The sequence below is a fragment of the Melanerpes formicivorus genome, unplaced genomic scaffold, assembly GCF_026170545.1.
Source record: "Melanerpes formicivorus ecotype bairdi unplaced genomic scaffold, bMelFor1.0.p_v2 SCAF_5, whole genome shotgun sequence".
NCBI classification, from domain to species: Eukaryota; Metazoa; Chordata; class Aves; order Piciformes; family Picidae; genus Melanerpes; species Melanerpes formicivorus.
The window spans coordinates 14,837,468-14,860,548 of NW_027142357.1; the positions used below are offsets into that span (position 1 = coordinate 14,837,468).

The 23,081-nt window shown below is 48.6% G+C and overlaps 1 protein-coding gene across 6 annotated transcripts in view; it reads right to left on the reverse strand.

The window, feature by feature from the left end:
* NRP2 (neuropilin 2) overlaps nt 1–18,286 on the reverse strand; it is a 91,079-nt gene extending 72,793 nt beyond the window's left edge. For all 6 annotated transcript variants that reach the window (XM_068138368.1, XM_068138366.1, XM_068138367.1 and 3 more), the window contains exons 1-2: nt 17,926–18,286; nt 6,495–6,672 (exon numbers count right to left, since the gene is read on the reverse strand). In XM_068138368.1, coding sequence (XP_067994469.1) covers nt 6,495–6,672; nt 17,926–17,998 — 251 coding nt within the window. In that variant the 5' untranslated portion in view covers nt 17,999–18,286. The remainder of the gene's footprint in view (nt 1–6,494; nt 6,673–17,925) is intronic.
* Nucleotides 18,287–23,081: the final 4,795 nt, after the last annotated feature.

The following is a 23,081-nucleotide window of genomic DNA, read 5'->3' on the forward strand; positions in this document are numbered from 1 at the left end:
GAAGAGCACTGCTAACCCTGCATGTGATGCAAAACAAGTAACTGAGACTCATCCCCACAGACATTTAGGCTCCTGGGAGCCACCTGTTTAGGATGAGCATCTGTAATGGGGTCACCTGGTGTTACCTAGTGATCTGGAACACTACTGCAAAGACAACCAAGAGCCCTGGGCTGTTTGCTGAAAGCATAAGCATCTCAACACTGTGGTTATCCTCAGGCTGTTTCAGTGGGCTTACTCTACTACTGTCCTATAGCATCTGTGTGAAGTGGGGTCACCCAAAGTACATAGGGCTAAGAGCTGTAGCATGCCCTGCACTGTATGCTCACAGAAGGCACACTTTTAGTTGGATCCTGAATCTGGTTAGTGAGAAGTTGCCACAGGCAGCCCTTTGCTCACTCCCTCTCCAGACACTGCAGGGGATCCGTGTGTCATGCTCCCTCCCTCACTGCCCAGTGACACTGAGTAAGAAGCAAACACACCACCACCTCCTGCTCAACAGCAGGAAGCAGGGGGAGAGGTCTCTATCTCTAATGCTGTTGTTTCCAGTGTCACCAGCTGGGGCTAAAATTTGTCATTGTGCCAAGAGGAAACAAGGTGCAAAACCCGATCTGACTCCTACGCACCGGATGTTGGTGAGCTGGCAGGACATAGGAGACCCCATGAGACTGTCTTTGGGACCATCACCTTCTGCAGTGCCTGAACTTGGTCTGTCTCTTCAGGAAGAGGCTCTAAGGCACGGGGAAGCACAGCCACGGAGCAAGTGGAGCTCTCCCAGCCTTGTGACTGGGCAGCAAAGAGATGTGAACAACCTTGAACCATTAACTCACTGAATAGAATAGAATTGTCTGGTTTAACATCACCACAGCTAACCCATTAATTGATGTTTAATTTTAGAGAATGACCTAGGCTTGATGGGCATTATGAGCCATATAGCAGATGAGTTAAAAAAAAAAAATAAAAACAGTAGAAGCTCATTTGAAGGCAAGTTGAGCTGCAGTGTCATGTTACCCAGACTGAATTATTTCCTGTACGTTAGAAATGTTGCTTCTGGCTACCCATGCCACAAATGTATGAGCAATCAAATGCCTTCCTTAACAGCTCATCTTTGACTTCCCCTCTCTGTAAAGTTAAAGCTCAACTCCCTTGGTGTTACAGATGCAGTCACTTCCCCCTGAACCCCAGTAAAGAACCCTCCAAGCCCTGGTGTTCTGCAGCACTCCAAATGTATTTCTCTTCACTTCTCTTGTGTTTTCCAGGCTCATGATGAACTGCATTGTTCCTAAAATGTTTACTACAGCTAATTATGCATACTTTTCAAAGCTTTTACTAATTAGCTGTCCATAATTACTTCCTTGTCTACTCTAAACCTTTACTGATAGAAGAACAGCTTCTTGCAATACGATGCTGTTGTTTAAAGGAGATGGTTGAGGGAGCCAGGCTGAACACTGTAGGCATCAGTTGCCTGCCCATCTTCGGGCAGCAGGGCTGGCTGCAGCTCCCCCACTGCCTGAGCAAAGGAATTGAGCCAGTGTCTCTGCTGCTCTCTAGTAACTATGCAGAGCTGTTTGTTCCAGTGCCAGCTTCCTGGAAGCAGAGGAGATGGCCATGCCATCATAAGAGGCCTTGACTGGCTAGCCAAGACTGTGTCTCTCTCCCTTCACACTGTGGCCTGGGAACATAAGCATGTTACTACCAGTGTCCTCTGGCAGGCAGTGCTATTTGAGACAGATGCTGGGAATATGGTGTCTCTTCTTGCCAAACCTCGGTCCCCTCTGCCCTTTAGCCTCCTTGCCACACCTGCCTGGTATCCAGCACACACCTGGATGCTGAATTTGGTTCAGCTTCAACCACTGTGGCATTTGCAAGATCAGTGACAACTGCATACATTTCCTCATTTTGGTGCCTCAGTTCCTGTTTCTGGAGACCCTCGAGGCTTGGCATAGGGAGACAAAAATCCAGAGGAAGAACCTAGCTGTGCAGTCTCAAATCTGCCATCCCCTGCCTTTTTTTTTTTTCCTCCTCTGAGCTGCAGGCCCCTGACTCCAGAAACCTCGGCCAGCATGTGGCATGTGCCACCAGAGGGGGCTGCGAGCCACAGCATCGGTCCCCCAAATCTTCCCAGCCAGAAATACCACCGAGCACAACCTAGTTGCAGCATGTGTTGGAAAGAGCTGCTGGCATGATCTGATTATGAGTTAGGCTTTGTTTTTTGTTATTGTTGGTTTTGTTTGTTCAAAAAGGCAACTGAAACACCAACCGACAAAACAAAACCAAAACACACAAGCGAAAAACCACCCCTGCTCCTACAGAGCAAATGTTATGACTGATCTGAAAGGTCTACTGCTTGAAGGGGGAGAACAAACCCATCCACTGCAGTCTGGAGGGAACATGCCCCTGCCATGAGTGTACAGCAACGTCCAGGAACTCAACAGCAGCTCTGCCCAGCCTAATCCTCTGGCAGAGTCAGCAGCCATTCTTGGAAGGGAGCTTTTAATGGTGCAAAGAGAAGGCCAGCAGTGGGAGGGAGGCATGAATGGAAAAGGTAGTTGGTTATAAATGCAGTGATTCACTCAAAGCTGAGGTTTCTGACTTGGATATTCCAACAAGGAGCACAGACAGACCAGCAAAAAGGAAATTAGGAAGGAGCAAGCAGCTTGGCTACATGACTGCATAAGCTGGGAGACAGCCACTCCTGTTGCACACCTCCTGCAAACAGTTCAAGTTGTGCCTAGGATCACAAATAAACTCTGGTATGCACAAGGCTGCCCAGCTACTGCCACACCATTTGGGGAGTGGAAACATTTCACCACAGCAGCAGCGTGCTCTTTTCCACTGGATGCCACTTGCCGGTTCAGAGAGCAGATGCTGATGGGGCTGGGCTGCAGTGCCTGAGCAACAGCTGCATTTGCAGCAGAGAGGAAGAAGTGACAAGCAGACAGGCTATTACAATTATTTCCGAATTGTTTGGCAGATCTTTTATCAAATTTCCCTTCTGGCCCTGCCATTGCAGCTGTGGCCCCACAGCTGCAGGACAGTGTGGACAACAGCCCAGGTCTCAAGTCACAGCATGTCCACCCTGCTGCAGTAAGGATCCCTGCTGTGCTTGCATACAAGAACTACAATGGCAGGAGAAGGCCAATTTTATTAACCTGAAGTGTCTTCCTAAAGTAAGGCACTTCCTTGGAATACAGATGAAGAACAAAGGGAAATTTGTTCTGGGTCTTCAGTTATACCACATTACTCCTTTCATGACAATGATGGAGAGCACAGTTAATTCTTAATGCAGATGGACACAAACAAAAAAATAAAAGCCTGGATGTGCCTCCAGAAAAATATTAGCAACAACTGGCACTGAGCAGCCACCCCTGGCTGTCACCTCTGGGCACCCATCCCTGACTGGTATTCCTGCCCTCTGAGTAAGAAGGGCTGGCTGCCAAAACTGCTCTGTGCAGCCAGCTCTCACTCTGGCGTTCAGGCAGCACCAGGTACACACACAGGCCCCTTTCCGGCCAGCTGCCTGGCAAGGGGAAATCACTGACCTTTCTGCAGAGGTCCCCAGGGTGCCAGACAGTACAAAACACAGGAGGAAACGCCTCTCATCCCAAAGGGAAATCTAAAGCAGATACAAGGAAGACCAGAAAGGACACAGTAAAACTAAAAAGACTTTTGCAGATATTTTTGTAGGCCTTAGAACGGGTTTTCGGAATGTAAATGTTATGCTTTATGAAGGAGAAACTTTAGCCTAATAAGGTAAAATAAAACGTCAAAGGAAGAAGCAACAGAGAAAAGGGTTACAGCGTTCACCTCTGGCAGCTGGAAGCACAGACTAGCCCTGATCCCACTCTGAGAGCTGCCAGGTAGCAACACCAGCGTAGGAGGAACCTGGTCTGCCCAGAGACAGAGTGCCACAATGCGATTCATCAGCCTGTCACCTCTCTGTGAATATGCTCTAAATTAATGATCAGATAGAAAAAGAAAGGCTCTGCCCTGAGACTGTTTCTTTGATGCTGAACTCTTTGAAACCCACTCCTTTGCATTGCTGGCTCTGGGGAGCAGGCACCCAAAGTCTGCTTGGCTCCTAGTTCATACCTCTGTCCATGAGGAGCCCCAGTGCACTATAGGTGAACCCTGTTTCACTTGCACTCAAGTGGTAGCTAAGAGGATAGAGGTGCAGGCAAGCTTCACTTTCAGGAAAAGTTTGATGTTACTGCCTGGCTTCTACAGAGAAATGTTGCCACAGGAGCTCACCTGAATCAGAGACTCTAACAAAACCTCCACCACTCATGTCCCACATGGGGTACCAAAACACTCCAGCTCAGACCTTTGTGCTCCATTGTGCATGTACACACAGAGAAGTAAACGGTGAGACCACATAGCAGCCATTCAGAAGATCTGCCACAGTGAAACAGAATGCAGCAAAGGGATAATTTCAGTGGTCTCACAGGCAGAAAAACAATGGCAAAAGCTGTCCAAGGTGCTCGGAGTGAAAACTGACAGCATCCTACACAGAGAGGAAAAGCCAGCTGCCCATAGGCTGGCTTTGCTGGCCTGAGACCTTGAGAGGCAGAACCTAGAGTCCCTCCTGCCCAGCTCAATTCTTTCCTTTGAACACAGCATTGCCCTGCCCGACAAGTATTGCAGACCGCAAATATAGGCCTAAAAAGCTTTTATTATAGTGAATTTTGGGCAACTACATTAGCCATGTGAAAGCTATTCAGTTCAGCCTGTGCAAGCATGTGGTGGGTTGAAGTTTCCCCCAGCATTAACTTTTAAGCCAGACCAACTCAGAAGCAAATTAAACTGTATTTGCAAGTAAAAACTACACTCTACAATGGAATGCAATGAGTATGTACAAAATATATATACAGATATTTACAATTAGCAAATAACATGGAAACCCTCCTGGTCCAAAAGACCAGGGAAGCCGCTCCACTGCCCTCCCCCAAACCTCCCCTACCCTCTCTGTACCAGAGAGAGAAAAGAGAGGAGCTGGGAGAAAGGAGTGTTAGTTCTTATCTCAGCATTAGCCAGAAGTGTTGTTATCTCCCAGGTGAAGCAGAACAGCCAAGATCAGAGGAGAAGAGAAAAAGGAATGGGAATGGAAGTGAAACATGAAGAATTGTTACGATACAGCTCCTTTTAGCCCAGACATTTATCCAATGAATTTGTTTAGAATAATCTTTTGTTTTCCTTTTTACACTCAATAGTGATTTATATTTTTCCACTTTTCTGCGTGAAATATGCAGCTAAATTTTAAAGGCATAGCCTAAAACTGCCACAAAGCAATAATAAAATCTGATAGGAACCATCATTCTCATGTGCACTTCTGAGACTTTGTGTTCATCTATATCCATATTAAGATTTTCTCTACCTTCTTCCCTCTCTAAACACAGGCCTCATCCTGCAGAGTGCTAAAAGCCTTGCACACACAGTGACTTCAAGGAGAGTTCATGGTGCTTGAAGCCTTATTAGCCCAGGTTTTATCTGTAGGGGGTGATGAGATCCCAAATGACTTCAATCAGCACACCTTCATTAGAGTTAAAGGAGCAACACTGATTTATGGTAGCTGAGAATCCAGCTCTATACTTCATAACCCTCAGTACACATCAAACCCATGCAGAATTCTTTGTTCTCCGCAGGACTGATTCTACAGCCCCATAAATGCTTCCCTTCTCCCCCATGTCCTTTTTGCAAACAGAGTTCCCTTCTTCATATATAACCCCCTTTTAATCAACAGGACTAGCATGTCAGCCCTGTTTTTAGGAGACCCCAAGCTCAGGCATCACTGTAGCCAGCTGTGGACTCCAGATTAAACATAGGTTTATATGTCTGCTAAGACCATGTTATTAACTCTGCCTTTTTATGGTGCCCTTTGATGCCATTAATTATTCTTTACAACTTGTTAATTGTTTTTTCCTGACATCTAGTTTCCAAATCCCTTCTTAGAAGAGGGGAGAAAAGGAGAAGGAAAAAAAGGGCAAACAACCCCAAACCCTCATTGTATTAAATGTAGCAGAATAAGCACTGCAGAAAGCCAGATCAAATCTAAACAGCTCAGACCTCCAAGACCCCAGCCTCACATGGTCCAAGCCTGGGTCTCCATCCCTAGGGCTCTCTATGCCATATTTCTGCTCAGCTGCATGCCAGAAAATTGCTCTGCTGGCATGGTTTAATAGGACAATGAGGCCACTTTGAGAAAAACAAGTTGCCATATAACCTTAGGTTGAAAGCCAGTTAACTTTTGTTTTCAGGTGATATGAGGCTGAGTTAAGAACCAGCAGTTCAATGCAGAGTAGGCTAATCCTACATGTCCAAAGCAGCATCTTATAGCCACCCAGACAGTAGAGGCATACTTGTCCCTGAAAGTCAATGAGATGCAATGTTACCAGAGGCTCAGGACCATGCTTGTTTTCACATGCAAAGAAGCATGAGGCCCATACCTCTAGGCAAAAGCAGGAAGAGGAAGTGACTGTGTATTAAAGAGGAAGACTTACTTGCAGTCATGCTTTTCAATTTCAAAGTGAGGGTTGAAGTTGAGGATGATCTTCTGGTTGGATTCCGGGGCATAGATAACCCACTCACAGTTCTGGTGGGAGGGGTAGTCATTGGGGTACCCTGGGGAGGTGATGTACCCAGCATCCTTGGAGTTCAGGCGGCCACCACACGGCTGAGCTGCAGAGACACACAGAAGGAAACAAGGCATTGAAACAGGTTCTGGGCATTGGCGGTGCACAGCCAACCCCTCAGGGACTCTGCCAGGGATGGTCTGATAGAGGCCATTCTCCAGGTCACTGACATCCATTTGGTACTCCAATATTTCACATTAATCTCCAGGCAAGGCCAAGTATTCTACACAACAAACCTACTACTTTTCACCTCCGCCTCCTGCCACACTTTCACACCACATTTCACAAAGACTAAAAAAGAGAAATCAATTCCCTCATTGAGGCAATTACAGAGCCATAAAGTAAGAGGCAGACTGATATCAGATCATCTGGAGCCACCTTGTTTCATTCCTTCTTTTGCCTCCTTTACAAGCTGCTCTGTGTCAGTCTCCCACAGCTGCCATGGGAGAGACCAAAATGTGGACACTAGAAATTTGACACAGATGTAGAAGTGCAGAAAGCTTAGTTGTTCACAAGGATGGAAACTGAGGCATGGTGAGGCTGGTTGCAAGCCCAAACCCACCCAGGTAGCCAGTGACATTACCAAGAACAGCATCCAGCCCCATGACAGCTCTTCTCCACTAGCTTTACTCTCCCTCCCCAGTCCTGTCTGCCCACATGGCAGAATGGCCTCCTGCGTCCCCAAACCTTTCAAGCCAACCCATCCATTAGAATTGCAAATGCAACTTATCAGCAGTGGTGGTTTCGTAGGGCTAGCCCACAAATGGCTGGCAACAGCTGCATAGTGAGTGGAGGAAGTACTCTCAGCTTTGGGTTAGAACAGGCCCTAGAGGGTGATTTCATCTTCAAAAAAACCCCATTTAATCTCATGAACACTGCAAATCAAATTTATTATTGCATTACTTGCTGGAAAGAAAATCTGCATCACAGGGTCAATTGATAATGCACTATAAATCCCAAAGTCCCTTTCTTCACAGGGCCCTTATTGCACACCTCTTGCTGTCTCCTCTGACATGGGCCCTATCCTGGCACCACAGCCCCATGTTCTGCCTGACACAGCTGTCCCTGGAGACAGCAGCGCCTCTTCATAGCCAGCAAACAGCCAAACACCAGCAAAACCCAGCAAAATCCTAAGCCCCATGCAGGGCAGGCTGGCAAGCATACAAGGTGACTCCAGTCTCACATTGCAGAAAGGCCTTTCCTTCCCTGACAATAAGCAACAGGGTACATCATGGAATGCAAATCCTCAAGGCACATCCCCACTGCAGACCTATCTCCACAGCCTCCCCACAGCCCTGGAGGGCTCTGGACTTGCAGAAAGATTTGGGTGGGCTTTCCTGGGGCCCACAGGTACACACCCTGCAATGGGGACTGAGGCACATCCTATGCCCCCAAAGGAGTGTGGGACATGCATCACCCTCGATGTAAGAGAGTAACCACATGTCCCACATTCCATCAGCTCTGTGGGATAAGGGTCTTCATGGTGCTCCCCACTGCCCTGGCCGTGAAGGCTGTTCCTGTCACTGACACAGCAGCACTCACTGCAAAGCCCCAGGACTGCCTGGGAGAAGCAAAGCAGCACAGACATGTGTGGTCTCAACCCTGTGCTGTGGGTCTGGCTCTGTCCTTCTGCCATGGGATCTGCCAGGCTCCACGGGTGTCCCCTGCTAGGCTGTCAAAAGTCTGCCCTCTCTCAATCGTGATATCCCAGCTTGCCTTCAAACTGCTTCCTTGACAGAGGCAACACGAGCAGCAGGAATGAGGCAGGATTCCTCAGTGGTAATGCTTCCTGGAAAAAAGCACTTTGAATAAACAACCTTCTGCCTGCCGGCTGCCTGCCCACTGCCTGCAGAAAATACACATGCCCTGTGCGAACAAGGACAGCAGGAGGGACCTTTGTGGGGGGAGCAAGGCTTCCTTTGCCATGAAAAAGAACTGTCTCAGTTTCCCCCATGTTTTTATGGCACTCTAACACAAAAATCCTTTAAAATAACTTTCTTCTCACACACCTAAAAGCAGCTCTGCAGCCTTCCCTTTTTTCTTAAAATAATCCTGTAAATGTCCTGAAATATGAGGGGAGAAATCACAACACTGACACAGATGAACTGAGAACACCAAAAAACATCTGGTTTTGTTCCACAGGAGAGCCTGTTGAACATACAAACATTTACAAACCCAAGTTCTTGCACAAATCTCCTCTCTCACCACAGCATATTTGCCCACATACATGTCTATGTGGGCTTGGGGAGAGAGAAAGAGACATTCACATGGAAGGAAGAAATTCGGGGGCTTGTTGACATCAATGTACAAATAGATGTGTAATTCACACTTCACTCATGTATGCGTTTTCACACCTTCTCATAAAAATTCACACCTCGTTTGCACACTTCCACTCGCTCCAGCAAAGAGAAATATTCAAGCTGTAAATTATTTTTCTTGGAAAGGGCAAAGTCTTGAAGCAATGAAAATACAGTCAATCCTTCCACACCTCGTCATCCCCTCCTCATCTCTCCAGCTTTCACACACATGCTACCCGCTAGGCTGATACCACCAACATCACCCACTGCTCAGAAGTTGCTAGCCCCTTACACGCACTGGATACTCTGAATACTCTGTGAGCTGTTGCAACTCAACCAGTTGGAGGGGAGCTGCAATGTTAACAGAGGTATCAGGCCCCAGTTCTTCCGTGAAAGATGAACTCAGGAGCAGAAACCTAACTTTACCCTGATCTTAAAATTTCTCACTTGCCCTGTGAGGCCGCTGCAGGCTAGAGGGACTGAAATCCCACAGTTTGATCCTGATTTCAGGTCAGCTTGGTGACCAAGTTTAACTGCTGGTGCTGGTAAGAGCAGCTTAAGTGAGAAGGGCTGGAGCTCAGCTCTCTGCAGCAAAACAGGACAAATGGGCGAAACCGGTGAGTGGACAGGAGCACCAGCCACATCCCTTGGGTGCTCAAATACCTCCAGGAAAATATCATCATCTTCCTGCATCAGGGAAAGCCTTCTACCTGCCTACTAATGCTTAGGAAGCAAGATGTGCTCCACAGCTAAAGGGCTCTGGCAGTTTTTTCCAGGCCTGAATTAATAAAATTCAATTCTGAAGTACAAGCCAATCTGCCAGGTGTGTGGGATATCCCATCATATGGTAAGCAAAATACAGATGTTGAAAGCAAACTGCTGGGGCCCCTGCCAACCCACATGGTGGATGTGCCAATGTAGCAATGTGCTGATGGCAAGGCCATGCAAGAGCATGGAGGTCAGCACTCACTGGTACTGTCAAAGCAGGCTGTGCTCAAGATGGGGAATCCCCTGACCCTCCCTTTCATTAAGGCCCACCACATTATCACAACAACCTGTTCCTTGCAGGGACACTCTAACAGGGGAGCTACACCAGAGGACAACCACCAAGCCATAGGTAATGAAAAGACAGACCTGGAGAAACTTATGAGGTCAGACTCCTTGCAAATACCATAGGGTACAGTGGGCAATGCCAAAGTTTCCCATGGAGATGGGCATCAGCAGCTGTGCTTCTCACCTTTTGCAAAGGGCAGACCTCTTTCCCTTCCCTGACTTGCTGGAGACATCCAGGCTAATGAAGTCTCCCCTTGCCTCCCCCATGCTGCAAGAAGTAGTCATCACTCTGGGCACCCAGAAATGACAGCCAGGCCCCAGAAACCTCCACGCACCCTTGGGGTTTTTCAGCATTGCAGCTCTTCAGCCCACGCCAAAGCTTTAGGTCAGGAGCAGAGCATTCTCCTACTTGAATTTCCTGCTGATTAAATCCCTGTAGATTTCCTTCATCCCAGGAGAGCAGGGTTTACTGTTATTGTTGGGCCTTCAACACGGAAACTAAAGACAACTCTGCCTGTAACAAAAATAATCATCACAGAGAGGCCCATTTCACAACAAACACATACTACAGCCTCTCAGAGCTTGCAGCATCCAGCACAAATCTGTCATGTGTTTTGATCTGCTGGGTTGTTTACTTTGGGGATGTAATTCAGGACTGTGCACAAAATTTAATGCATTCTTGTTGCCTTAGAGGGAAGCAGCAGTCCCAGTGTCTGTGCTGCTGGGAAAGAGCAGCTTTCAACGGCAGCAAGGGAGAGAGATCCCAGGAACACAACAACAGAGGGATGCACTGCCTAGCCTAGTCACATATTTCTCTCCCTCACATGAGGTCCTCATAGTCCGGCACCATGCTGCTATCCAACCACACCAGGAGATTTCTACATCCTACATTCAGCACTGGGCAAAGGAGATTGCCCTGCTGACCCTCCAACAGCACAACAAAATACAGGTCTTGGCATACATGGCCTACTGTTCACAGAGCTGCTGGACTCGGTGCAGGCCCTTGGGCAGCAAGCCCTGTGTTTCAGTACCATTAGAGCCACACAGATCTTCTAGAAGCAAAGTTTTCCAAGGTCCATATGCATCAAAACACTTTGCCAAACCCTGGCATGGAGGCAACAAAGATCTCTTCCATGAAGGATTCATTAAAATGAATGTTCATCCTGCCTCACTGCCCATGTTCTGGCCCTGGGGGAGAGCCTGAGCACGGCTACTAAGGCAGGGGCTCTCACCTCAAACCATACATTTTGTATCAGGCAGGAACACAAACTGTCAGATTTAAATGATACAGCTTAACCATTGGCCAAGAAGAAAGACAGTACAGAAGAAGCTAATAAGATTAGATATTTTATCCCCAGTAGCGTAGATCATTTTAGCAGGAGCATGTTTGCTTTGGATTGCGAGATAAAGCTTCAAAGGCTTCCTGAACAAATTACTGGACAAACACACCCAAACAACACAAAGCACTTACAGAGCAGTACCTACAGCCATATCTTGGGATTTCACACAACCAGGGAAAGTACTCTGAATATTTCATTGAGAGCCTTTAGCAGTTTATTTAATATTTCCTTTAAAGTAGAGGTGTAGCAAAGCAGACTTTAAAGACTGCTTTTGTGACCTGAACTAGGATTTTGTTTGATTCAAAGCATCTCAAGGCTATCATGGGACAAGCTCATAAAAACACTGTCTGGGTTTAAGCAAGAAAGAAACACACCAATCCATCAGTTGAGGAATGCAGCCATTTGACCACTTCCTAAGGCAACTGGGGAGGGATGCCATATATTCACTTTATAGTGCAGGACAGCAGCGAGAGGAAAACAGCAGAAAGCTCAGGAAATGGAACATTTTAGCTGCAAGCCTTTGCAAAAAGGGATAATTTAAAATTGTTTTTAAACAAGAAGAGAGTATTGAAAAGAGGAAGAGAGAGGAGATGTGGAGATTTTTGATAACTGCACATGTTAATCCACAGAAGAATTATGTGGAAACCCAAACCAGAGGCCTATTCAAGTTTCACCATGGAAAATGAAAGGGCCAAATCCTTCATGGAAATCCCAATGAATGTGCTTTAAAATCACTGGAGTTCCGTTGATTTCTACCCCTGCATTTCTGGATAGCTGCCTTCCAGGAGCTAGCATCACTTTGCACCGCATCAGTCAGCGGCAACTTTGACCTTTAAATTATGTCACTTCAGGGTTTTGGTTCCCCTCCCCCTCCAACCCTGTATCTTTGATGAGATTTTTATCTCCTGATTTTACATGGTGCCTCTTTTGCTAACTTTGTTATTTGTCATCTTATATCACAGGCAAATGCTATTCCAATATGGCAACCAGCTTAACAGTGTTACTCTTAGAAATACGTGTGCACACAATTCTCCTGACTTGCCTGCAAATACAATTCATAGGTCTGGAATTACAACCCTGGCTATTCTATTTGAGAGTGTGCAAGCGTGTGTGTGTGCACGCAAGGGAGGAGGATAACTATATACTGAACTTGCAGGAATCGTGCCTGCTTCTGCCTCTGTTTAAGGCTCCCAATAGTTTAAAGTCTCATGGAAACACACTGCCAGTTCCCATGAATAGGCAGCAGCTTCAACAGACCTTCAGGCTGCAGATTCAGCAGTTTCTGGTGAAACCTTGATGGTACCACAGGCAGGGAAATGGAGACTTGGGGAAACTTGAGGGCTCAGAGCAGAGGCAGAAAAAGCAGAGGCTTCCTACATAGCAGCCTGCAATCCTACCTATAGGCTATACTAGAAAAGAATATAAGGATCAAACTATTTGCTAAGCCACCCCATGAATACTATCAAGTAACAGACTGGTTTGAGGACCATGGAGGAAAAGAAGAGACATTTCTAATTCCACACATTGAAGAGAACCAGGGATTCTCATAGGATTCCTCCCTAAAGAGCTTCAGGCTTGATGAAAGGTGTTCCGTGCCTCTGAAACACTAATTAGCATTGTTATTATGACAAACCCAAGAAGAAAAAGTGCATCTCTTTCACCATCCCCTGCACCCTTCCAACATCCTGGCACCTTTTGAACCCATCTGTCAGGGTCCATTCTGAAACTGAAACCTGGCTCTCCCCACTGGGCAATAGCAGCTTATTTCTGCCTCTTCCCAAAACGGCTGGCAGAGCCTCTCAGAATCCCACAACACCCTCAGCCCTCCCTCCCAGGGGCCCGGTTGGAGCTGCAGAGCATCCAGGCAGCCCACAGTGGTACACGGGATGGGCTGGGAAGCAGTGCCTCTGGAGCCACTTGACAAAGAGGTCTTGCTACAGCTCCCCCCCATGCACACTGTCAAGCAGCAGCAGCTTCAGCCTTCATGATAGGTTGCTCAAGCCCAGCTGCTGAGCCTCACTACTAGCACTGAAATTATTACACATTCTGGTGAGTGCCTTAAACACGTTGTTTCCTGCTGAGCACATATTCAGCAGGCAGAGGACAGCAGGAGCATGCCTGGGCGTTCATGAGGGAGAAAGTTGCTGAGGGGCTCTGGTGTGAATGGGAAACCACAGGTAAGGGCAGGATCCAAAAGCATGCGTATGGCAGGCAGCAAGGCAGTGGAGGGTATGGGGGGACATGACGGACTGCAGGCCTCTATGCATAAGAGAAGAGATAAGAGATTTGTGTGCTTGCAAAGAGAAAGCTAAGAACAGTGAGAGAGTGTGAGTATGCGTCTACATGCTTAAGGTGGTGTGGTTTTCCTCCCTCATCTCCCAACAGGCAGCCTCTAAACAACCAAGGTCCAAAGAAGCCTTTCAACAAAACATAAGCAGAGTGAAAGGAGAGTGTCCTTTTGGCTTGACAATCCCTCCTAGGAAGATAGTGGAGAAAGGCAGGCATTCAAGCCCCACACAGACAGCACTTCACAGCTAGAGGTGACCCACCAGAACAGCTGAGGCAGATATCTTGCCTCTGTCTCAAACACATGGGGAAAAATCAGGGTAGGTTTCAAAGACTTGCAGCCCAGCACTTCATCTCTGGAGCCCATTTTCTTTGACTCATCAAGCATGAAGAGAGGGGAAAAACCATTCAGGCAGGAAGTCTCTACATCCACCTCATCCATCCCTGCAAATAATACTTTGGGCTATTCTGCATGCTAACCAACTGCTTGTACCCCTTCCCCCAACCCGTTTGGAGAAGGCTGCCTCACCAAGGCTGCGTTTGAAGCCTTGGCCCCCAGTGTTACTCTGTGATACAGAGGCACCACTTGCATGTAGAAAGGGTTACAGATACGAGTTGTGGTTTCAAGCATTTGGCCCAGTGCCTGCCAACCTCGTGCTGACAAATCTCTTCTCCATGCCTGCGCTTGTGTCTTTTCACTGCACAGGCATCAAGCCTGGCTCAGGATCCAGCCTTCCGAGATTGCGATTTGGCTCAGGCAGGGGAAGGCTGACCCTTTGATTCCAAGTACGATTAAAACCATGCTACTGTAGCACTAAGCTGTGTGCAACACTGCTAGCAACAGCCCTGATTTATGTTGTTGCTAGTATTGTGGTTTCCACCAGGGTGTAGACAGGGATTTCGAAAATAGCCCAGCTACCTCTTTGTCTGTGTGCGTATTATAATTAGAAATGTGTCAAAGGGCTGCTACAGAGTGAGTAGAGCTGAAAATATTCACACCCTGCTCCTGCCTCCACCTCTGTGTCAACACCATCAGCTCCAGCTTGGGTGTGTGCAAGCACATCAGCTCTCCACACTTTCCAGATCAGACAACTGTATACCCGAGATCCCATGGGGATGTGCAGTGGTGGTGACTTCACCACACAATGGAGAGCAAGTTTAGTAGCTTCCACTTTGCTCCCAGGCTGCTGCAATCTGCCCCTACTACGGTGGCTAAATGCCGTCTTTTTCTATTTAGATTTCAGATAGGATCACAAGTCTCACATACAGACAATTTATTTTCCTAGCACAGCTGGTCTGTCAGAGGTCATATAATCTGGCAGCATTCCCAGTGCTTAAAAATTAATTTTTCCTTATTAATACAACTAAGGGTCCCACAGGATAGGATCCCAGCCTTATCTGAACCTGACAGCTTCCTAAACCCCACGAAGGATGCTTTCTTCTCTCAAGCTACCTATGATACAAGGCCACCGTGTTCTGGAGCCTACTGGCACTGGAGGTTTCTGCTAGGAAATCAACCCATCCATGCCAGAGCAGCATGCTGCTGGGATGGGAAGTACTACCTTCCCCAGCACAGCAAAGGTTGCTTTCTTATTTTAACCTTCTAAGCCACACGCAAGGTACAAAACAGAGTAAATACCAGGAAAGGAGCTGGGGACAAGTAGCAGAGCAAGGTGATGGGTAGTGCCTCTGTAAGAACCTCTGGGACCACTATGTCTGTCTGTCACTCTGGATACCACACACCATAATTTTTCTGCAGCAGGAAATTTAGGAAAAGAAAATGCAGCATCCTAACCTGGGTCAGAGCCCCTCACTGAGCTCATATGGTCCTGTCCCACCCCTAGGCAAGAAAAAAAGCTTTTGCACCCAGTAAGAGCTGAGTAAACAGCATGACAGGCAAAAGGCATTGCACTCAGTGCTTGCATGAAGGTGTGCGTGTGTGGCTGCGTGCCTGCATGGCAACAATTTATTTTGGTCCCCTTCGCTTCCTTGCTGTCCCCCAAGTCATTATTAACAATGTTATTTTTTATGCAAACTATTTGAAAGCCTTCAAGAGTGAGCTTTGCTCAGAGCTCCATAAACATCTCAATGGATCAGCATCAGGTCACTCAAATCTGTTAGTTTCTTACTTGATTGCTTTTTACAGGAAGATGAAAAACACAGCCATCCAGATTTCAGATTTATCTTCCAGGGTCTCCCACCCACTCCACTCCCTGGTTACCTCAGGGTTTGCTTGGCTACATATAAATTGGCAGCTGCACTGTTTATCTCTTACTGTAGAAATATTGCACAAGAGCTTTTTCCATGCGGATTATCATATTATTGTCTATTAAAATCATCTCCCCTCTCTACTAACCTCCCTTAGGGAACCTTAAGAGGGACTTTCATAATGGGGGAAGGCTTTCAGATATACCAGACTGAAACATAAATCCATCATGTTTTTCTTACTAGGCTGGATAATTTTCTGGAGCTTCCACAGCCTGATCGAGGTTCTCCCGTTACTCCATACCTTTGCTTGCTGGGCTAGCAATAAAGTAATTTGATTTGGTTTGCAGTCAAATCACGACATCTCGACAAACAGCTGCTGGTGTCAGCCGCAGGGAAACAACTTCCTTGCCGGGTCCAACACCATGTGATGCTCTGCTTTGCCGGGAAAATCCCGCGTTCAAATAAAACATTTCTTGTAGCGACTGAATGGCCTCAGAGATACAGTTGACTCATAAATCCCTTTCCAGCTACAAGTCCTGATTCCAAGCCTACTCAAGGCTAGAAGAAGGTGCACACAGGCAAACACACAGGAATCAGCAGCCAGAGGGAACGCAGCCAGGGTGGGCAGTGCACTCTTGAGGAGTGAGCCTCAGGTTACAGCCCGATCTGCCTCAGCACAATACCCACTCCAGGAGACCAGACACTGCCCCTGCAACAAGGGCCATCTGAGAAGACGGTTGTACTCAGCAGAGGCCTCCTAGGACTTTGTTCCCTTTACTCCATCGAGTACCTCTTCGCTTGTTTTCCTATTTGAACAATAGACGGGATTCCCACACCCCCCCCACCCCCCCACCCCCCTTTCCCTTACAACCATAAGAGAGGCGATGACAACTAGCAACCTAATGTACGCTGAGCGTGCTTACCGGGAACGTCTGTGCTTTGCTGTTGCTGCTGCAAAAAAAGGGGGACTTTATCAGGGGGCAGAGACTCTCCCACTTCCATTTACAAGGTGGCCGTGCCGCTCCGGAGCGGGGGTAAAGCGGGGACGACGCACGCACATCGCGCCTTGCCACCGAACGCTGCCCTGACCGGACCGCGGCTCAGGACCCCGGGTTCCCACAGGCATGTCCGGAGGCCCCGAGTAACGGGAAGAGAAACCCACAGCTCAGCAGCTGCTGGCTTGGTACCACCGTCCTGCCAGGCAGCTCCGGGGCTGCTGACCGCAGAAACAGCTTCAAGAGAGCGGTGGACGGCTGGGCGAGGCATATCCTTTTTCTCCAGTGACCGTTGCAGGTCAAGACCCTGAAGCCCCCATTAGCCAGACCCAAAGCCAGCGGCCGGAGTGCACAGGGCCGAGCCTCAGCCCGCCCTTACCCCTCTCCTATCACCAAGCTGCAGCAACGCGAGCGCCGGGGCTTCATCCCAGCACCTCCTGACAGCCCTACCTAGCTCGTAAACGAAGCCCAGAAAAGCACACCCGCGCCCCAAAACCTGCCACGCACCCGACACGTCCCGGGACATCCCGGCGTGTGCAGAGGGACTGCGGGTCACGCCCGTACCGCGGGCAGGCTACCCGGGGGCGCCTCAACGGTCGGGTATCGCCAACGCCTTTAAGCCTCGCCGGCTTCCAGGGCTGTTCTGCACGGCTCCCGGCTGCCTGCTCCCTAGCAGATGATTTTAATTTCTCACCTAAAGTTTCCCGAGGTTGCAGCCGGGCACGGGGCCGCAGGCATCCGGACGTGGGTGCCCGGAATGCGGTTAGCCCCTACCGCTTCCCCTCCCTTGCTCGCATCCCCCCAAAAACCAGCACGCAACTTTCCAATGCGGCTCCGTTTCCTCGCCCCTTCGCTCCAGGCAGTAGAAGCTGCACGGCTACACCCGCCGTGCGCCTTGACGGGGGGACTGCGCCATCCCTGCCTCATCACACGCACGAACCCCCCCAAAACCCGTACTGCGAGAGCTGCGATCCTTCATTTATTCCCTACGCGATGCCCGAGACCGGGCAAAGCTTCTGTAAGTGCGCCTGAGACCGCGCCCTGGCATTCGAAAGTTGGGCGAGCTGAGAGAGATCCTACACGCGGCCGGGGACATCCTCCGACCCGGGGGGAGCCTTACCTGTCTCCGCCGTCCCTCTGGAGCTGGGCAAGCACAGCCCTAAAAATCCCCAGGCGAGAAGAAAGGTATCCATCCTTCGCAAGAAATTAAAAACAACCCACAAACAAAAAAAACCAACCCAACAGCCGAGGCTGCGGGGCCGGGCTTCGCCCCGCGTGGGCGCCCCACTCGCAAGCGGCTCCGACGGGGCTCAGTGGGGGGGCGGCGGTGGCCTCCCCCGAGAGCGGACAGCGGGCGGGCGGTGCCGGTGGAGCGCCTCTCCCCTAGGGCGACCCACGGGGCCGGCTCCTCGGCATCCCCCGGGGCGCAACGGCGGCAGTGCGAGCCGGGGCGCCGTCTGCGCCTCCTCTCTCTCCCCGCCGGCGCCTCGCAGCCTTTTCAGGCAGGGCGGCATGTGGCTGTCAGCGCCGAGCGCGGGCCCCGCCCCTCGCGCACCACGCCCGCCGCGCCCCGCCCCGCGTCCCGCCCGCGGTCGCGGGTATGCGCGGAGGTTCCGGTAGCATTGGGGCTCCAGCGGCGTTGGGGCTCCGGCAGCTCTGGGAAGGGAGAGCGGGAGCGTAGAGGCTCTACGGTGCTGAGTGCTTCCCCGCCGCGTCGCCGTGCGTGGCTGCTGGTCGGCCCCTTCCCGAGCGCTCACGGCCTCGCAGCGCAGGCAGGAGTCAAAACTCTCGACTGACATAATTGCGAAAGAGCAGGGCTGCGCGAAGGGAGACACCCAGAAATTGTCAGATGGGGGAGCATCAGGACAAGGATTGTCCCTGGCTTGTGGGCTTCTGCCACTGCTGGTCGAGACAGAAGCGCCGTGCTTCGGCCGGAGCCGCCGTGGCTGGGCGGGAAGCAGGAACCGAGAGCACACGCTCCCTCTCTTCCGACACCCCTGCTGCGGCCCAAAGGGACAAATGCGAAATCTACCCTAGACAGCACCAGGGCTGACTTCCATACTCCCGACCACAAAGTTGCTTTTTAAAAACCAAGCCGAGAGCAGCGTTCACCTAATCACCTTAGAAGTTCTCAGAAAGTTTGGTCACCTTTGTCCCTTAGAAGGTGAGGAATCCCTGCCTGGCTGGGAGCTGCCAACACCTTGCATTTACCTGCCATTTAAATTTACAGACAGCAACAGGTTTAAAAGTTGGTACCTGGCAAAGCAGAGCTAGCTCTCACCTCCATCCTGTTTCAAAACACAAGTATAATGAGTCTTAACCCCCCCTACTCACTCAAAAATAATTGTGTTGTTGATCAGTCCTTGTAGATTCCAACTTCCAAATATATACTAGACAAAGGAATTAAATCTATGTTACCTCATTTTTTTAAAGTTGGTAATTAGTGAAGAGATACTGGCATGTGGCAGAAGTAAGATACATCATTGTGTGGGTGAGAGGGAAAGTACGAACATTTCACTGGTATTCATTTAGGGTGATGAGACTAATTATTTTGTACTCTTCTGTCTATCAGTTACAGGAAGCATCACCAGCTCACGTCAATGAAATCACGATGCCAGCCTGTTTGAGTGTGTTCACCCAACATGGATGCACCAAGTTCCTCCGAGGCCAGTTCATTGACAGCAACACATTTGGTCTGACGGATAGAACTGATACTTCAGCTATGAGGCCTGTTACGTCCCTCTTCCTTCTGTGTGTTTTGATACATTGCATCTTCTGTGGCTCAAATGTGCTCCAACATCTGTTGAAGTCAATGCAAAACCAGTGCCAACCAAGTCAACTTGCCTTATTTATTGTATTTTGATGTGAAATTACACAACTATTATTTACTACTTGCTTTTAGTTAGAATACTATCAAGCTAGCGAAGTGTGATTTTTTTGGCATTTATAAATAGCCCTCGCAAACTATAACACAGATATTGGAGTGTAATATAAACCCACTGTATGAATCATTCCTCTCTTAAGATGTGCATAGAAGAGGAAAAGGTTACCAAGCCCTAATTGGAGATGGCCCCATCTCACACACCGTACAGCACAGGGACAATATTCCTCCCATTACATTCAGGTGGAGTTTCTCCTGATTAAGGTCAATAGAAGAGTGAAAACACAACCTTGAACTGATATCAACTCTCATCTGCCACTGAATGAAAAGAAGACAACCCTAGGAACAAAAATGGTGATGGGAAATGGACTTACCTGCTACTCCACATAGGTTTCTCTCAGGTGGTTTTCAATAGCTCTCCACAAATCCAGCCCTGTGTCTAGCATCAGATCTCAAATCTCATCTGCACAGCATGCAGCTATCTGAAAAAGAAATGAACAACTTAAATACTAGGCAAGTACTACTGCAGTTTCTACCACTGCAGGTGTTCAGGGCAGGATGGCACCAAGCTGGTGATACCTGCTAGCCCAGCTCTGGCACAAAAGAGTCAAAGAGTCTTCTTTTGGGAGCATTTAAGACTCAGATCTCCTCTCAGGTTTGAAGGAACTGAGCACAAGGTGATGCTATGCACCTTGAACTTGCCTCTGTCTGTTTCCAAGGGGAGCTGCTGTTGCTGCCGTGGATGTTGCTCCCTGTGTCAAGCAAAGCTAGACCTCACCATCTCTCCAAGCTGGAAAAGTTCTACTTTTGGCAAAGAGCTCAGGGCTTTGCTCTCTGTTCAGTTGTCCAATGGGTATTTAAAAGCCATGAGTAAGCATTTGCCAAACCCATTGGAACTGAAGTATATTTCTATATCTGCATGTCAGAAACATCCACAAACCCTCACTGAAAATGAGACTATGTAATTTAATGGTACTGTAATATTTAACATACCATCTGCATTAAATTTAGTTGAAGGAATTTTGGAGCCCAAGTGTTAGACTTATGATGCAGTTACATGTCTCCCAATCTCCAGTCTGAGCCTCCTCAAGCACTGCCTAATTCCCTGCTGCTGACCCAAGTGCCTACATACCTAGGATTTTCCCTTGCACTCCTCAGCTCTGCTCTTCTCTCTAATTGTAGCTCCTTTTCTGCACTGATCATGCAGTCTCATTTATTTTCAATCACAGCTTCCTCTTTCCAAATGAGTTCTTCTCATCCTATGAACTGACCATCAGGAGGAGTCTGTAAAGCAGGAAACTCCCCAACTTTTCCTTAGGGGCTTTTCTCAATCCTGACTTAAAAGAAAACGAAATTAAAACCAAGGTGTCATGTATTTCTGTAGCCTTCTCTAGGCTCCAGAGAAGCTGGGCAAACATGGTCTCTCCCTCAGTTCTATGTCAAAAGATACTATTTCCAATGCAGATCTTGACAGCCTTCCAGAGAAAACAACATGGCAAAACTGAAACAGGGTTAGGAATGAGAGCAGGGAAAAATGATACCTGGCCTAGATAAAACCCTAAGTATTGTCAGTCAGCAGGAGAGCATAGATTCAAAGATTTTTGGCAAGGAGTGGGAGCACAGGACATGGGGGCAGACAGTGTGGGCTGTTTTCCTGACTCTTTGCAGGATCACAGACTTCTGGCTGCAGTTTCCTCCTCCTCATAGTGCTTTGAGATCCTCAGCTAAAAAGCTCTAAGTGCATCACATAAAATGTTTTTATTAGTCTATCAGGTGCATGATTACAAGATCTCATTTTATAGCCACAAATAGCCAATAATTACCTTAGCATCCCATTAGCCCTAGTCTTCAGCCAGACTATTTGCTTGGGAATTTGTCCATACTCAAGAAGAAGGCCAATACCATGACTTGGAGAAAGCAGTTTGGCATGTTGCATTTAAGTCCATAAACTTTCAGTGTAGAGGTGGCTTAATTAGCAAACTGCCCAGTTAATTTTTCATGGGGTGTACCACAGCTGCTAATCTGTGGTTGAAAGCAGCAGCTGCAGGGAGAGCCCAGAGGCTGCCCTCTAGGTTCTGTAGGCACTGTAGCAGGTCAGCACTTGCCTACTAGTACTGCTCAGCCACCCCACTCCTGCCCACACTGTTACTGCTCACCTCCTCCCAATATGCCCCTCCAACATTTTTCCAGATACCAGCCTGCCTGCAGGGTAGCAGGGGGCTGCTATCTCACCTCCCTCCCCACTCACAGGTGGCCTCCGGAGGTTACTCCACAGTGTTTGCACTGCCCAGCTACAGCGTGGCCTGAAGCTCAGGCAGTCATCATGGGCCCTGGGCCAGTCCTGCCCTGCCAGAAGCTGGTGGAAGGCTACAAGGAGACATGGGGAACAACACCACTGGAGGGGGAAATGAGGGGAGTGCTGAGGCAACCTGGAAAGGAGAAATGAAAAAAAGGGAAGGGAAAAAACAAGAGGAAAAAGGGGAGAAGAGTGGAGAATGGAGGCAGCAAAGGAAACAAAGAGAACAAGGGGATGGGAGAAAATGAATAAACAGCAGAAAATATGGAAGAGAAGAGAGGAAGCAAACTAATGGCGTTAAAATCCATCATCGGATTAGCAGAGAGGGAGAGCAATTCCTTGCAGCTCAGGAGGCGCTCAGTGGTGGGAGGAGCACAGGCATGCTGCTGGGGGCCTGCTCTGAGCAGCAGCCTTTGCGGGGGGGTTGGCAGTGCCAGCTGTGGAGAGGAAAGCCCCTGCATCTTCAGAGGTAATAAAAAAAAGCTTTCAGACTTCAGCAGGCTGACTAAATTAGACTGAATATAAAGGTGCTGTATTATTTCTCCACACAGCAGCAGTATGAAAGGAGGCAATGGGTTTCTTTTGAAGCAGCTGCTGTGTAATCCAGGGCTTTCAGGTATACTTTGACCAAAAGCTCTCCTGGTTTCAGCAGGTTAACTTCATTAAAGGCTCCATCTGTTGCTTTAATGTTCACTACAAATCCCACTGACTGGGTACATTAGGCAGAAATAACCGCCACAAGATGATGTGTGCTGTTGTTTGGCACATTCAATGGACCCGGAAGGGGAAATGGAGGTGTAGGTCACACAGGGACTCAGACTGGAGAGTGCAAATGGGCCTGGCTATTGCTATTCTGCTAATGCAGAAAAAAATCCCATGACTACCATGAGCTGCTTCTCCTGCTCCCACTTCACTTTGGTATCCTTCTCCACACAGCCACTGGTGCTGACCCTCACCTTGCAAGGAAGGTGCCACTCCCCTGCAGCTTCTTCTCACCTGCAAAGAGGAGACCATGGAGCTGTAAAGACTGTTTATTACTCTAACAGACTTTGGCAACTCTGCTAACTTTGATACCAAGGGCTTTAAATTGGGCTAAAGT